Raw genomic sequence first — 17,028 nt, forward strand, 5'->3', positions numbered from 1 at the left:
AAGTTCTGTTAAACTAAAAACGGCAACGCAGAAGTCTAAAACACATTAACGACTACTCACGAGACCAAACTGTACCAGCGGCAAATTGAGTATGAATATGTTCATTATGACATCATAGTCCAACAGTAAATATTTCAAACTGGGGTTCGCACAGGCGAAAGGTCAAAAAAATATAATCTTTTTAAACAAAAGGTGTATATTTGTTGTTATTTCACCGGAAGAGCGTTTAGTAATCATCAATGGGCTGACGTCACAATTCTGCAGGTATAAAAGATTGGCTGAAAATGCATTGGTTGAGGTAGGAGTTCATTAATAAAACGCGTGTATAGTCCTTGTTTTGGGACAATTTTACGTTTAGCAAAGCAGAAATTATCCAGCAGTGTCCAATTACCAAGCACCAAAAACGAAAATTTATGATCAGGCGAAGAAAAATGTCTGGAATTAACGGCAACTAGCGCGTTTGGCTGCACTTGGCTTTGGTGTGCGTTTTTACTGCCTCCTTAAAGTTACAGCATATGTATTTGATTGCGTGGAATGTCACAAATCATTCTCATCAACAACACCAGGTACAAATTAAAACCGACCGCGACCTTACATGAATTGTATTGGACATCAAAACAGAACAACCATCCATTCGTCGTGAACGAGGTGAAATGTACATAAATAATCATGATGGATGAAAACTTGTGCATAATTTGATCAGAAGTAGCAAATGGTTTGCTTAAAATTGACGTAATTTTCTAAGAGGCTAGGTAATGTAATTTCCAATCTAGACATAGGCTCCATAAATAAAAGTGAGGGATTAGTTATCCAGTTTTGGGCAAAACTACTAAATATATCTGACACTTAATTCGTTTGGGGCACACCAAACTAAGGTCACTTTAAGTGTTAAGTGCAATAATATAATTAGTTGATTTTCAGCTAATCTTTACCAGCAGCATTGTGACGTCAGATCCACTGATGACACGTGGTCTGAACTATGAATTGACGAATCCAGCCCTGCAATGTACTGTGTTTGTTGCATGCAACGGTCCAAAAATCAAGGTAACGCGTATATGTCGCATATTACGTTCTTTATTTCGCAACAATCTGTATTGTATTAAATTGTGACATTGCCGTGACTGCAAAATGAAGTTGTGACGTTGTAATTTTTTTTACATTTTTTATCATGTGACGGCACTTTCCCATCCACGCCCACTTTTGTAATTTTATATCGACAATTGGACATCACTTATACAGGTGAAGAGTCATAACTTTTATAATGTAATGCGTTAATACCCAAAATGACACACTTACAATGAGGTGGTTGTGTAACATCGAGGCAAAAAAATCAATTTTTGCTGTTTGGTCAATAATGTCTTTACGTTGGTTTCACAGCGAGGCAAAAAACAAAAGAAAAAGATTGGCAGCTTCTGTTCGCAATGCACTGTGAGTACTTATTTTGGTTGGCAAATCGATTTGTTTTCGTTATATTTAGAAATCAGGCACCAAAATAAAAAAAATGTGAAATGGTACTTGCAGCATGATTTCCAAGGACGTGTTATAGTGTGCATTGCAAAGCAGCGACGCCCACAAGCGCTTTACGCGAAAACACTTTACTGTAGGTAAAAACATCTATTCCAGTTCGATAATGAGGTCGTTTTCCCCTATGCTGTCGCCAGGCTTGCAGTGCACTGCTTTCACTTTGCCATCGCGGGCAGCTGCCAAGCTGTTCTGCATCTTCATCGCTTCCACCACACAAACTTCTTGGCCGGCCGCGACTGAGTCTCCAATCTCGCAGGAAACGGAAAGCACGGAACCTGCACATATACGAATGAAAATCAATGAATTGGGTGGAAGAGGGCAAACTATAGCGAATATTTGAGGCTGAGGAATGTTTACATGAATTTAAAAGTTCTTTTAGCAAAAAAGGGCTCTTATGAGTATTTCAACCTGGTGTCACGCTTGTGCGCAGTTTTGAAGGTCTGTTAGTCAAACGTAATCAAGGCAAGGCAGCAATGTTTAATGCAATCGCATGACTGGCAAGGTTCGCCCCACTGCAGAGTTAATGAAGACTTTTTGTCACAAAGATTGGGGTTAGAATTGTTAGCCGTAAATCTTCATTGCTAGAATACTTTTTTTTGCAATAATTTTATAATATCAACGTTTCGGCCACCATGCAGCAGCCTTCACCAGGATGTAGAAAAATGGATGAAAAATTATCGCCAGAAGAGCCGTATTGTGGCAATAAAACATGCCTGGCAGCATCAGTAATGATTTATGTAAAGCGTCTTGTTCGATCAAAAAAGGTATGAGGAACTGCCACGTGCTATGACCACGAATTACGCTCGCTGTTATGCACCTGGCATTGGGGAACGAAGAACTGAAGCCTTGTCCTCTTGTTCTTTCACGGGCATAAATTTCTGCAGGCGAGCTGCCTCCTCGTCCAGCACTTGTACGTTGAACTGAGCACAAGGAAAAGCAAATGTGGCTTTTGGTTTGCGAGAAAAACACTTACTTTGTTGTTATTTTATTGAGTGATGACAAAAACCAGTGGGCGTAAACAAGTAGGAAATAAATCTTATCCGGGCCTGATGAAGCGAGGGGAACTCGCGAAAGCTAGTGTACTTTTTGTAATACAAAAGTCAGTCTTTTAAAAAAGATTGTCTAATCAAGAGAATTTAGTTCGTTTACATTAGTATTTCATGTTTTAAAGGTTGTATATCTGTTAATAAGAGCTTAATTTAACTGACATTGCCAGCATAGGCCGTTACGACTTATTGGAAGAAAGACTTGCGCATTGGTGTAGAAAACGGTAGAAATGACATTTTAAATACAATAGAGTTTTTGGAAACTGACAGAAATTGAAAAAAAACACCGGTCACTAAGCGGGATGAAGTTCAATTCTTCATGATATTTTCGCTTAACTTTGGCACAACATACGTTTCGAATTTAATTTCGTGTCATATTTCGTGCCAGTTGTCAACGTGAGCATCACTGTCAGACGACAAAACTCACCACAGTGCCGTGATATTGAACTTTAAACATTCCGGTGGGTGCAACATCCAGACATTGAACCGTGAACTGCTCGCCTCCGTCCACCGATATGGCTTGGGTTGGAGAAGTAAGATTCCACTCAGAACTTACTCTGATCTTTTTGTCGCCAATTTTAACCTGAAAAAAAAACAGCACTTTTTCGAATAACAGCAAAAAGTCGATCTTTTTTGAGGCCACGCAGTGCCGGCGGGTCTCAGGCAAATGGACTAATTTCGACAATGTAAAACGGGCAAACCAAACCTTGTAGCAATCGCTCGTTTTCTCAACGACTGCGTCTCGACTCTCGTCGTTTAACGTCACACACACATCCCACTCTGTGACGTCATCGGTGTGACGCGCTGTTCTGCAAACACACAAGTGATCGTTTGACGTCATAGTGTGAGAATATTTGGGAAAGTTTCGACACATCGCTAATGATCACCCCGCTGCTGGGCTGCCGGTGCTGTTATCACGTGAAACGCCCCCCGGCTTGTTGTTTAACGTCATTGCTGTTTCCCTTTTGTCTTTTGTTTCCCCTTTCTACCTTGACGCTTTTTGTAGCTGCTCATTTGAGTACTGATGATGAACCCAGTATGAGTTCGAAACGTCTACCAGCATTATGATGAACAGCATTCTAGCTTTGGCTTTTTTATTTAGACTATTTGGGAAAGTTTTGACCGAAAAAGCGCCATGTGCCCTGCGCCGAAACGATATATCTCAGTGAGTAAATATAGAGAAGGTATTGTCAGCGCGTCGCGCGTCTTGTATGTTTTGTCACAGAAGTCTGATGCTACAAGTGGCGGTTCGACGCAGGTTCTGGCCAAGGATCAGAGTATTTTTTCGGTTTATAGTTTTTGCACACAAACATTTTGTCGATTGTGAAATGATCAGGCTATAAGGATAGGGAATACATGACTTGCGTTATTTAGCTCTTTAACTCGATCGACGCCAGATCAGACAAACTCAAATAAATCCGCAAAGCTGCTCGTATGGACTTTTCGACCGAAGTACTTCACTTTTTCTCCAATGACGATTCGGAAAAGGTTTAAAAAAACTTTCACAATCGAGAGAAAATAACTGCTATGGATAAGGGGCGCACGACACGGCGATGCCGTGGAACTTCTGATACCAATCTAGTTCATATTGTATACATGCCTAAACCGCAAAAGTCCACATACCACTGTGGCCAATAGAAATTCGAGTAGGGCATGACATACGTAGGTCATTGGTACCTGGTTTGGTCCAAAAATCGGCGATTTGAGAACTGTTGCCTTGCGTAGAACGCACACGCGATGGCGACCAGCTCGTCATGTTCAGATGAAGTGAGAAGTTTACCGTGGAACCCTTCAGGATAGACCTCCTCCAAAAATTTGGTGCTGATGTCACCTGGCAAGGCATGCCTGTTACTAAAGACGCGTGACGCATGCAGCACCGGAAATTATCAGCGCGGGCGAAAGAGTAAAAAAAAATAATTATTGTTACTATTTTGAAAATGGGATTTAGGAAGAGCTCCTTGCACACAGAAATAGAGGCAACATGTTTTGTCTAAAACACAAATCAATATACCCCAGGCGTTGTGCTGTTTACTTTGACAAAACCACCAGGGCTTAAGTTCGCAAGACAAAAAGCAGCGTTTATTTAAATGACCTTAAAAATTAACATGGTTGCGAAACAACTACTTTCGAGTCACCTTTGCATAATTTCCCAGTTGTTTTCGTGTTGACGAAAAACTTACGTCAGTTCCCGACTCTTCTCATTAAACTTTTGATAAATGAAATACTTAGCTAAGATTATCAGATTAGAATTACAATGGAATTACTGGAAATGCGATTAAACTTGCAAGCGAATACGTAATGTGTTTTTTTCCCAGCTCAAATCGGAAATTCAATTACGACTGGAGTTTCATTGTAAAGGCTAAAGTTACAAGCACAGACAAGCATGTTTTCAAAAAACATGGAATGAGCTCAATGAATGCAAAAAGGGGCCAGTTTTGACAAGCTTACGTGCACCTGCCTAATAGTGCAGGTGCTGTAGAAGGAAAAAGCATATATAACTACCAGAGCCTCTCCTCACCTTCTATGAATTTGGGGTGTGAGAGTACTTCGTGGCACAAAGGTACATTATGCGTTACTCCTCTGATGACGTAGCTGTCCAGGGCTGAACGCATGAGAGCGAGCGCTTCTTCCCGGTTTCGGCCGTAGGTCACAAGCTGTAATAGTTGAAAAGCTACTGTGTTTTGTTGTATATACGAGCTGGTGGTGGACACTTTTATAACGGGTGCCCAAAAATGCATGATTCTGTATAGTGCTATTTTTGCTGCCAGGCTTAGAAATTAATGCAATCTTCTGGCACTTAAGTTTCGAAAGTGTTTATTCCAACGTTTCGTCTACCATCCGGCGAGACTTCCTATGGGACTTCCTAGTTTCCTATTTCGAAACTTAAGTGCCAGAAGAGCCTATTAACCATAATTCTGCATGACACACGGATCACTGTTGCAGAAGCTATGAAAAAAGCTGCAGTATTTCAAATGGTAACAATTATAAAGTACCATGTGATGGTGTTACCCATACCTTGGATATCATGGGGTCGTAGTAAATACTGATGTCGCTTCCCTCGGTCACTCCGCTGTCTATCCTTACGTTTTCCATGTTGGAAGGTTCGACGTAACGTTGTAGGCGACCGATCGAAGGAAGGCCGAACGACTTATAAGGGTCCTGGTAAAATAAAGCCAACTCGTTCAGTGCATATATGGCTTGAAGATACGCCCTCTGTTTAAATTGTCTACAGTCGGCCGCTTCTGCCGTCTGACTATTTTATGGACAAACATTCGCAATACGTAATATTTCTTATAACACGTCTTGCAAACTGTAAGGTTTTTTTGGTGGCCTACAATATATTGTCTGCTGTCTGTTTAACTTTTAATGTTTGTGACGATTAGCGCCAATATTAAGATAGACAGGTGAGAAAACTAGAAGTGTAAAATTTCCAATAGAAAAACCAAAAACAGAAAATTTTGTGATAAGGGTTAACTCGCTCAAAAAGCGACCTATGTAATAATTTGAAATTTCCGTGTCTATTTTTCCCACCTCTGCGTAAACGCGACATTCCACCGCCCAACCGTTGATGCCCACGTCATCCTGCGTGATGGAAAGGGGATGCCCCGCAGCCACGCGGATCATTTCACGTACAAGGTCGAGTCCTTCAAAGAGAAATATGGGATGAAGGTCAATTCAAGCTGTCAAACCAGTGGTTTTAAAATGTTCGAGTGCGATGCACTAAGACAGATCCACGACACTTGCGGCGCAGCAATCATAAATCTACCAGGAAGATTCGTTTCAATGTTTCTGAGTCTGCACGAAGCGGTGTTGGTTCCACTTCGTAATGGCTGATGGGTTGAGTCTGGGTATGTGAAGTGATGGCGTTGTTTTGTTATGGTCTATGGATTGTGCGTTTATTTGTGCAATAAAGATGGTGGAAATTTAAAAAAAATGTTTTTGGTTTACAGTCGCAGATTTTTTTCCTATAAAACTCCATTTGTTTTAGTTGAATTGCTATACGCCGCGACGTGCATCATGAGAACCTCGGGGTTAAATTAATAAACAAATAACTGGAAACATAATGTCATGTATCAGTGATTTTGCCTTTTTCTTCAGTGTACTCGCCTGTACGACTTTGTTTCCAGTTGCTACTGTCGTACTGCTGTGTGGAGCTGTGGCGTTTTGTTTAAAAATATTTTAACTAATTTTACAAAGGCTTTCCAATCCTTGCTACAAAACACTGTTCAATAATTCGCTTTGCGAGGTTGGCCCGAAAAGTAATTTTGCTGCAAATTGTTAGAAAACGTTGAAATGACTGGAGCCAAACTGTTGGCTTATAGGTGTCCTGTTGCCGAAGTAAGAGCTCACAACGATTTTACTTTTACAACTCGGACAGGTTTTTCTTGCAGCAACTATGCAGTAAGAGGTCGAAATCGCCACTGTAGGTACAAAGTATAGAAATTACCTGTGATAAGTTCGGTAACAGGATGTTCCACCTGGAGACGTGTGTTCATTTCAAGGAAGTAGAAGTTACGTTTAGAATCGACCAAAAACTCAACCGTGCCTGGATTAAAATAACGTGAGTTCAGTGAAGGAACTAAAAACACGGCAACTGACGAGGACACAAAAATTATGCCCATACTTCACGTATTTTTACAGCATTTACCGCGTAGCGATGTTGCAAACGATTATATGTAAAGTGGTAATTATTATTTGTGTGGAGTTTAAACGTAAAAAAACACATTAATTTGCTTAATTTTGTATTAGGTTGGTTACATCAAACCACACACAATTAGCAGGGCCCGGTAACGGAAAACACGGGGTCGATTTAGGATTCTTTTTGCGGAGGTTTCTAAGAATGTAAAATTGGTAAACTGTGGGGCCGTTTCTGTTTAAACGCGTTCCTGGCTGACAAAATTGGTCAGTAGAGGCAAAGGCAAGCCCTGTCAATAAAATACGCACCAAATTTATCCAATCCCCAGCAAATCCCCACAAATACTAAATCGACGTCGACAGTTACCTGAGCTTTTGTACTGGACAGCTTTGGCGAGTGCGACCGCCTGCTCTCCCATCGCACGTCTCGTGTCTGGATCGAGGAAGACGGACGGAGCCTCCTCAACAACCTTTTGGTTTCGCCGCTGGATGGAGCACTCACGCTCGTTGAGCCAGAGGGTGTTCCCCTGACTGTCGGCAATGACCTAGTAAGAAGTTAATGAAAATTTAATGGAAAAAGAGTCACGGACCTTTTTGTGAAATTTGCTGGACGCCTTGTCACGAACTAAGTTATAGTTGACACTGCAGTTGCGGATAATATTGTCATAAAACACTAGTATACTGTTGTCTGGTGCAGTTCATGGCTTTGTCTTATTGCGTCACAATGGGTTTTGTATAGAACTACCCCCAGATAAAATGGAAGATACTTTTACACCGGGTCACAAAGTTTTTTCCAAACTTGATCCACATATAAGCCTATGAAACATAGAAATCTGTGCGAATATTGACGCTACGATTTCGTGTAGTATTTCAAGTTAAATTTATCCACAAAAATAACAGGTGGTGGCCCTGTTTACACCTAATCACTAAAATTTGCACAGATTTCTGTTTTACACATACTTATATGTGGATCAAGTTTGGAAAAAACTTTGTGACTCGGTGTAGTAGTATTTTCCAGATAAAATATCCGGACGCGCCTAGGGCACAATTCCAGTATACAACCTTCCACTCACCTGGACTTCAATGTGCCGCGGGTTGTCAATAAACTTTTCGATTAGCAGTCGGTCGTCTCCAAAGCTCGAGGCAGCTTCTTGCGAAGAAAACCGGAAACCTTCCCTCGTTTCCTTCTCGTTCCAAGCAATCCGCATCCCCTTGCCGCCACCACCGGCCGAGGCTTTGATCATAACCGGATACCCTGGGTATTTTCAAAGAGTTTTAAGTATTTTCTCAATTCAACCTCATGATTTAGTCAGGTGACACACTACTGTACATACATGCAGGGCATCGATTTTTTATTGCTTGTCGAAGATCATCTTGAGAAAAATCACCGTGCGTGTCGAATAGTAAAAATGTTGTATCTGGTAACTAACGCATGAGAACGACCAGGTTTATTTCAATTGCAGGATTTTTTTACTAGCGTCACGTTGCACTTGTTTCGTAACAATGCAATATGTTTTGTAACAATACCACGTGTTAGGTAATAATGCTCTATGTTTGGAAACAATGGTTGGTTTTAGGTATAATGTGCTTATTCGCTGAACCTGAACGTTAAAAGAGGTGCTGGCAGTTTTTTTATTGCGCTTGCGAGGTTTTCAGCATTACGCAACCGTTCAGTTAAATGCTGTTATTTGATATTGACTCGAAATAAAACTTTCTGCCCAAATAATTGTTTGTTAAAATTGTTAAAATTAAACGACTTATACTGGTAATAACGTCTTCGAGCCACTTCTGCCACCAGCATCTACGGCAAAAAATTGACAACTACATGTTAATAGGAAAATCGTTGGCGTACAATCTCCTAAAAAAGAAAACTAGTAAGATCGATGTGAATTTTGCAAGATTGGCGTAACCGATTTGTTAGGCTTAATTAAGTCATGAAGTAATTCAATTTATGGACATTTGTAGATAACGATAGCGTTGGTCTGTTCGTGGTACTGTTTACCGGTAACTTAACATTTATTCACGCCGTTCGTATCGAACAGTGTCGTCGCGTGTCGAACACTTAGAATGGCGAAAAAGGCATAAATGGACACCCTGCATACATGAACCTCAAAAGTAAAAACTTAATGTTGTGAATAATTAGGATAAATCAATCTGACACAAAAATTGGTAAACAACTAATTAGCGAGATATTATATTCCTACCAACGTCCTGAGCTATTTTGACAGCCTCGTCTGCATCAGCAACCACCCCATTGTAACCGGGAATAGTGTTAACTCCTGCTTCATAAGCAATAACCTTAGACTTGATTTTGTCCCCCATCGCATCAATGGCAAATGTATCAGGTCCAATAAACGCCACATTGTTTTCCGCCTGTAAGTGGGAAATTATTAGGAACAAAAAAACCTAATTGTACAAAATGTAAACTGCTGTTAGTATTAATGATATAAAGTACATTAGCTATATAAAAGGCACATGGATCTCTAAGTAGTTTCCAAATTTTTGCAGAATGCAAAATTATTAGTAACAAAAAAACTGGAAGAGTAAAACTACACAATACATTTGCTTACGTAAAATGGATTTGGTAAATTGCAAAAAACATGGTTTCCATAATTCTACTCACCAACGCCTTTGCAAAAAGTTTGTTTTCTGAAAGAAATCCATAACCTGGATGAACCTATTAGGAATAAAAATCAATTATCTGATTTCTGACTGTGGTCAGCAAAAAACTTACAGCTTGTGCTCCTGTACTTTTCACGGCATCGAGAATAACTGGAATATTGAGATAGCTTTGGGAGGACGGAGCAGGACCAACACACACAGCTTTATCTGCCATGAGTGTGTGAACTGCATTTGCATCAGCTTCACTGTGCACAGCTACAGTTGAGATACCCATTTCTTTGCATGTTCTCATAACCTATAAATTGTGTGTTTAAGTTGGACCGATGCCTTGTTCTATAATAAAACGATGTTGAACACAAGCATGTAATTTTTTTAAAAAACAGGTCTACACATAACATCTAATTTTAAAGGAGTTACTCTGCTGCTGCTACATGTGGTGTATTTTATATTTGTCACTCGCAAAACAAACAACCAGAAATGTAAACATACCCTGCATGCAATTTCTCCTCTGTTGGCAATTAACACTTTATCGAAAGTCTGAAAATGTAAAATTTGTACATCAAACTGTGAACGTAAACATTTGTTTAAACAAACATGTCTGTCATCTTTTTTAGTTTGTAATTGCTAATACCACACCTTTTCATCTTCGTATTTTGGTTGGGCATTTGACACATTTCTCACAATTCTTCGATGAAAAGTATTCTAAATGCAGAGAATTTTGTTTCAAATTTACCATAAGCTGCATGACATAAGACAATGCCTCAAAGAATTCACAAAGTTGCCAAAATATGTGGTGATTAAATCGGAAGTTTAAAATACTGCATTTGCATCTACTTCTATACGCATGTTGTAATACTGACTGCATTCAAACAAATAAAATGTTTTGCTAGAACTTAAGAGATGCTTAATTTAGTGTATTTTTACTGGTAAAATTTACATTGATTTAATGCATGTATTGAATAATTTGTGTTGCATTAGAGTCTGAAACCTGTTGTAAAAACAAATCAAACGAATAACTTAGTGTGGAACTTGGGCCTGTGATGCCAAGTGTACAATGCCGAACAGGTGTTCTTCTCATTGTAATAAAAACAAACTAGCAGATCCTCCACAAACATTAGATTTACTTCAGCCAAGCCACCACCAAACACAAAACTACTTGAATGTATAGTTACCATAACAACACTTACCCCTAGAAGTTTGCTTTTCACCAACTTCGCAAGCGTAAAACGTATGGAACTCATGTCGCAGAAATAAATAGTTAACCAATTGCCTAAAAGTTAAATAATCAAACAAAAGGCTAGTTCATCCCAAACAATGGAGCATTGTCTGAAACAACATAGGTTGAACGAAGTTTATTCAGGGAAAACAATATGTACACAATTTTACAAAGGGCATTAGGGTTAAAAACTAAAAAATTAACCAGAAAAGTTTTGAATTCCAGCATAACATATTTTTTTGAGAAATAGGTTTCGAGACTAAGCACAAAAAAGTTTTGTTTTCAATTCACAATCACACGCAAATAATTCATATGTAAAGTCTCATGTTTTGAACAAGTTTCATAGGTGGTGCTCTTGACAAATCGTCTTTAGTCTCTGGCAGGGCTCTTGCTGTAGGAACGACTACGGTTGGGACTCTTTGACAAACTACGAGACTTGTCAGCGGGATCAGGTGATTTTGACCGCTTTGGTGACGGTGATCTACTTCTGTTGCTGTCATGACGACTGCGATCTCTAGATCGGGATCTTATGGGGCTTCTGGACCTTGATCGGCTAACTGATCTCTTCTCCTCATACAAACGAATTCTTCGACCACACAGCTCAGAGTCATCAAGCTTTGAAATGGCACCTTTCATGTCATCGTAAGTGGCAAAGTCAACCACACCTTCATTCCGATTTTTCTGGTTTGCTTCAGCGTAAGTGACTTCGCCACCTGCACCTCTCAAATGATCCTTAAGATCTTGCCAAGTAACTCTTGAAGAGAGATTTTCGACAGTCACTCTGTATTTGGTACGAGATGGTGGAGCATATCTTCCACCATAGCGACCTCCACCACCACCGCCGCCGCCGCCACCATATCCACGATCATCACGTCCATAGCGATCACCATAACCACCCCTGTCTCTGCCACCATGACCACCTCCACCATATGATCTTCCCCCGCCACCACCACCACCATATCCACCGCCGCCGCCATATCCTCCGCCTCCATAACCTCCTCCTCCACCTCCACCTCTTCTTGGAGTTCCCTTGGCATGTTCCACAGTTACACGACTTCCACAAAGTGTCTGGTTGTTCATTTCGTAGACTGCATCATCAGCATCTCGGTGATCGTCGAATTCCACAAATCCATAGCCTTGCTTCAAGTTGATTTCTCGGATCTTGCCGAATCCATCGAAGAATCGCTCTACATCACCGTCGGTGGCTCGATTGCTTAGACCTCCAAGAAAAACCCTTGAATTGGACATGTTGATCTGGGAAATACAGAACAAGACATAAGTTAAATCCGACAACTACATAGTGTGTGGCCTTCATGTGGAATTACTGCAAAGCAATCTGCAACAAGTTCTGTGCAAAGCAGATTCTGAACGCAAGTTAGATAAGACTTATCTGTTTTTCTACACAGACATTTCACACACTTTTGCAGTCTTACCCATCAACCAATTAGTAATCGAACAGCTAATGGATAGAGGGACAGAGGATGTAGACTAGCCAAACGTATTTCTTATGAGAGGAATTGTCTTGTGCGAGTTGTTTCTGAGAGATTTGTGGGCGGAAAGGACGCCATGGGAACGGTAGCAGACCAAACAATAAAAACCAAAGGGGGAACGGACGGAAAAGAAACCATAGCCGGGCCAGTAACGGAATTAATTGGGAAACTGCACGGAAAATGTCTAAAATACAATTTGATAGCATTTAGGATAAGTCGAACATTACAAACATTACCACAACAGCTGGACAAATCGTCTTCAATCAACGAGTATAGCAAGTTACGTAACGTTAATTGCAATGTCATATTACTACAGTTTCAAAGTAAACTTTAGCATTGAAGACTTACATAATGACAACAAATTTAGGTTTGCTTTACAGAAATATTCGTGCAATTAGGTCGAACACATACCTTTTATTGTAAGTGCAGCAACAACTCTTCTCCACGTCCTTTCGATATCTGCAAGCCAGAAGCAAATGGCGGCGTGGCAAGAAACAACCAATCAGTGATTGGCTTTTGGGCGTGAGCGGATGAGAGAAATGAATCATAGGGCATACCATAGACAACTTAAAACGTGGGCAGTGGAGCACACAGGAAACTATTTGCAAGCATCACAGTTTATGTTTTTGCACATATATTCACACTTTTAAGTTTGATATTTTGTATTTAAAAAGCTAAGTATGTTTGCCATAGTTACTTTAAATGAGTAAAGCATTCTCGTGAGAGAAGTAGGGATATTTTACTGATTTCATTGCATGAATTTTGAAATTTCAGGTTGTTTTTTGACTGATTCCTGACAAATATTTGTTACTAGATCATAAGTAGAGCTAGAAAGGTTTTTTGATTAAGGTTAGAATTCGAATTCACATCAATTAGACAGTATAACATGTACATCGAAGAAAAGTCAACGCGTCTAGTTCAATGCAGCAGTAGGGGAGACCGGGGATAGCTCGGACGGTTTTGGGAAAATTGCTCATAATTTTTAAAATTTATGAACTACATTCTTAAATTTTATTTTGTTGTAAGTAGTAAAGCATTGCCCAAAAAACAAAAGGGTTTTGGTTCGTTTTAGATCACTAAAAATGCTCATTCAGCCAATTTTTTCAACAGGTCTCTAATGTCCGATGTCACCCCGGTACCGGGGTAACATCGTGACATGACCGGGGATATCTCGGACAGCAAGTTTTAAACAGACGTTTTCTTGTTTATTCAACAAATATCTGAAATCAAATTTGGCGCAATATCACCATTGGGGCATTAGCGCGTATAATATCATTCAAGCTTTCAGGAATCGGGGCGTGGCCACTTATCGTTTCGACCCTTCCACACGTTCATGCTTTAGGTAACTCGTGTATTTTTAACGGCAGGACGGATATCATAGATTTTCGGGTCAACAAACGATGTTTTATCTTTGGGGCTTTTTATTACTGCCGATCATTTCATCCAGCCTCTGTATATTCTCTTCTATGACCTGATAATTTTTCATAAAACTCAAAAAGTGTGGTCTTCTAGCGATTTCTTGCCATGATGTCCGAAATATCCCCGACCACGTGACGACACAGAAATTATTAAAATATGGCCGTATTTTTAAAGGTTACACAAAATCATCATTGGCCTATCCAAGAATACACATATGAATATACAATCAACCAAAAATTACTGCATTTTGATTAACTGTGACTGATATATAGCCTTACACATACAAATTGAAAAACTTGGTTTCACTGATAAATTGACTTTTTCGATTATAATTTTTTAAGCAGACATGATTTAATTCCAAAGTTCCTGTTAACGTTTGATGGAGACATAAAGCTTTTGTATAAGTGTCTTAACAATACCTAATTGTGACGTGAAATACCTGGTCCGAAGTATCCCCGTGTCCCAGGTATCCCTATACCATGCTATCCCATTACAACGCATCCACGCCCCACTACTCAGGGCCAGGCCCTTACCTGGCGATCAAAGCTATTGGCTTTGATCAATCTTGACTACAATGCTCTGGCGATGCCAGCAGTGAACCAATCAGGTTTCATTCATGCTTGGTCACATGTTACCCCAAGGTTGGCAGTGTTTTTCTGTACAGCGCGCCTGCGTATTAGATAGCTCGTCCCGATTGAAACATACTGTGGTTCAATGTATCATTTTTGATAAAACTATAAATTTGATTAGAATCGAAATTGAAGCTATTCAGATTTTCCGAAATGACGATATAGAATTTACAGAAATCTTGCTCTCAATCGTAGAAATAGATATCAAGAAACAATATAGCTGCACACCATACCATATAATAACTGTTTAAACTTATCGGAAAATAGCATGGGACTTATTTTTGGAACAAACCTTGTTAACCAAGTAAATTAAGCCATGACCTAAACAACAGAGCTTCTGAGCAGGGCTTTTAGCCAATGGCAAAAGTAAAAATGTTGGTTTATACTTGCACCGCACAAAGAACAGAACAAGAAGTGATAATCGAACGTCTTTTGTGGTCGACCAGTATATGGTCAACGCCTTCAAATGTAAGCAATGTCAAAAACATAGCAACACTAAACACGACAATATGTACAACAGTACAACACAAACAATAGTCTGTTCCACATTCAATCGCTTCTTGAACCCGAACGCCTGTCGCTGCGACGTGGCGAACGACTTCTCCGACGATCCCCCTCTCGAGAATAACTGCGACGTCCGCGCGACGCCGACCTGCTAGAGCGGTCGTAAGAACCGGAGCGCGAACGTCGACGGCGTGGGCTACGGCTCCGCGAGTAGGATCTGCTCCGAGATCGCGAATCTCGTAGGCCTTCTTCTGCGACGAGCTTGATCCTCCGACCGTTGATCTCTGTACCATCCAGCTCGTCAATGGCGCGTTCCATGTCACTGTAACTCGCGAAATCGACCACGCCCTCGTTGCGGCGGTGTTTGTGAGCATCAGCGTAGGTGATTTCGCCCGCCTGGCGTAGGTAGTCCTTCAGATCCTGCCAACTCACTCGTGTTGAGAGGTTCTGCACGATCACACGGTACTTGGTGCGCACCGGTGGGCCGTACTTGCCAATAGCACGGCTATGATAGTAACTCGGCCGCAGCCTTCCAGTGCTGTCGCGAAATTCTCGCCTACCGCCGTGGTTGTCTCGCGGGCGGTCATAGTCGCGGTTACGTGGAACACCAATAGCATGCTCGACAGTGACCCGTTCACCACACAGGGTCTTGTTGTTGAGCTCATACACTGCGTCATCTGCATCGCGGGCCTCATCGAACTCGACAAAGCAGTAACCAGCCTTTATGTTGATGTCGTTGATTCTGCCATAACCTCTGAAAAACCTTTCCACGTCATACTCAACAGCGTTGCGATGGAGGCGGCCTACGAACACTCGACGTCCAGACATTCTTTGTGTAAGTGCTGCTGTTATTCAGGTGTCAAATCAACAACAGGATAATCCAAATTGCCTTGAAGGCCTTACTAAAACAACAGGCTTCTATCTGCATTTGCAATGAAAAGAGGAAAGAAACAAGCAGATGAAAAGATCTGCATCAACATCACGCCCAGTTGAATCCCCCTCAGAAGACAGCCCCATTCTATATAACAGCCCACACATTTACATAACCACACACCAAAATGTTTGTCAGTATTTAACATTATTATATACATTTGAGTTTTTATGATATGTGCGCTTGGAAGCAAGGTGTTTACCAAGCTACAAAACTAATATTTACTATTTTTAGTTAGATTACCTAAAACTTCATGTACTTTTATACTTTTGCTGAAAGGTTGAACATGTTAAATGTCCATTTCACATAAATTTGGCTATTAAACACCATACAAACTGGTTTGTTATTTTATTAATTTATATTTTAAGATAAAAAATTAGCAGATCACAGTTCGCAAAATATGGTTAGGCTATGTCTATTTTGAATATAATATACATTATTACCAGTAGCCTATGAATACATACATATACACTACACATATTAAATTTTTTACATTTAATTTAAAAAAAAGTAGTACTAATAAATTTAGATGCACAATAAATGCATTGAATTGAACTGACAAAAGCATTCCTAGTTGATTAAATTAAAATAATTTCCATTTAAATATATGTGTGACTTACAATTACAACAGCTTAAAGTTTATAATCTATTTTAAATATATCATATTTACTCGTTATCCATTACTGAATTCATCAGGTATCATCAAATCCCGATGATCAACATATGATTTGTTTCCAACACAAGTTTCATCAGATATTCATCGAATCTTACGCCACATCGTAGTTGAAAGATGACGTTTACCTTAACCAGTTGAAGTAACGCTCGGCGCCGTTATGTATTGCTATGCACACAAATTTAGAAACATGTTTTCGTAATTTTACGCGTAGCCATTTTGCTTTTGCAAAAACGCAAACGAACGGCCAAACAACACGGTTATAGAAATCAAATCAATATAATCGATTGATATCTTGCACATTCTTGTACGTCACTGCTTGGGTGCAGTCACATGTTA

General features: G+C 40.1%; 2 protein-coding genes and 1 pseudogene across 6 annotated transcripts; all 3 read right to left on the reverse strand.

Moving 5' to 3' along the window:
• Window positions 1-691: 691 nt before the first annotated feature.
• Window positions 692-11,155, reverse strand: LOC145905783 (propionyl-CoA carboxylase alpha chain, mitochondrial-like). The gene is made up of 17 exons (XM_082993074.1): window positions 11,015-11,155; window positions 10,464-10,529; window positions 10,317-10,364; window positions 9,940-10,122; window positions 9,829-9,882; window positions 9,410-9,578; window positions 8,279-8,460; window positions 7,573-7,750; window positions 7,018-7,116; window positions 6,102-6,214; window positions 5,586-5,729; window positions 5,089-5,224; window positions 4,248-4,401; window positions 3,277-3,379; window positions 2,998-3,153; window positions 2,342-2,444; window positions 692-1,799 (listed from the first exon to the last, which is right to left on the reverse strand). The coding sequence occupies exons 1-17, from the start codon at window positions 11,066-11,068 to the stop codon at window positions 1,615-1,617; spliced, it is 2,127 nt and encodes a 708-aa protein (XP_082849200.1). The 5' UTR covers window positions 11,069-11,155; the 3' UTR covers window positions 692-1,614.
• Window positions 11,156-11,164: 9 nt separating this feature from the next.
• LOC145905794 (serine/arginine-rich splicing factor 5 pseudogene) lies at window positions 11,165-13,041 on the reverse strand (annotated as a pseudogene). 3 transcript variants are annotated; one of them, XR_014402780.1, is made up of 3 exons: window positions 12,945-13,030; window positions 12,477-12,717; window positions 11,165-12,297 (listed from the first exon to the last, which is right to left on the reverse strand). The product of XR_014402780.1 is annotated as a serine/arginine-rich splicing factor 5 pseudogene, transcript variant X3 (transcript). The 3 variants fall into 3 exon arrangements; XR_014402778.1 differs by lacking the exon at window positions 12,477-12,717 and having other exon boundaries at window positions 12,945-13,041; XR_014402777.1 differs by having other exon boundaries at window positions 11,165-12,717.
• Window positions 13,042-14,693: 1,652 nt separating this feature from the next.
• Window positions 14,694-16,912, reverse strand: LOC145905815 (serine/arginine-rich splicing factor 6-like). Of its 2 annotated transcripts, none has more exons than XM_082993118.1 (2): window positions 16,701-16,912; window positions 14,694-16,103 (listed from the first exon to the last, which is right to left on the reverse strand). In XM_082993118.1, exon 2 carries the CDS (start codon window positions 15,911-15,913, stop codon window positions 15,131-15,133), a length of 783 nt encoding a protein of 260 aa, XP_082849244.1. In that variant the 5' UTR covers window positions 15,914-16,103; window positions 16,701-16,912; the 3' UTR covers window positions 14,694-15,130. The 2 variants fall into 2 exon arrangements, with proteins under 2 accessions (XP_082849244.1, XP_082849236.1); XM_082993110.1 differs by having other exon boundaries at window positions 16,687-16,912.
• Window positions 16,913-17,028: the final 116 nt, after the last annotated feature.

Source organism: Ascidia mentula, chromosome 1, assembly GCF_947561715.1.
Source record: "Ascidia mentula chromosome 1, kaAscMent1.1, whole genome shotgun sequence".
NCBI lineage: Eukaryota > Metazoa > Chordata > Ascidiacea > Phlebobranchia > Ascidiidae > Ascidia > Ascidia mentula.

Bases quoted from the DNA above. Each gene is read 5' to 3' on its own strand.
- LOC145905815 (XM_082993118.1), bottom strand. From the start codon at position 15,913: ATGTCTGGACGTCGAGTGTTCGTAGGCCGCCTCCATCGCAACGCTGTT.
- LOC145905783 (XM_082993074.1), bottom strand. From the start codon at position 11,068: ATGAGTTCCATACGTTTTACGCTTGCGAAGTTGGTGAAAAGCAAACTT. The intron at 7,117-7,572 runs GTAACTGTCGAC...ATTTTAATCCAG, and splicing joins TGTCCAGTACAAAAGCTCAG to GCACGGTTGAGTTTTTGGTC. The intron at 4,402-5,088 runs GTGAGGAGAGGC...ATGCCTTGCCAG, and splicing joins ACACCCCAAATTCATAGAAG to GTGACATCAGCACCAAATTT.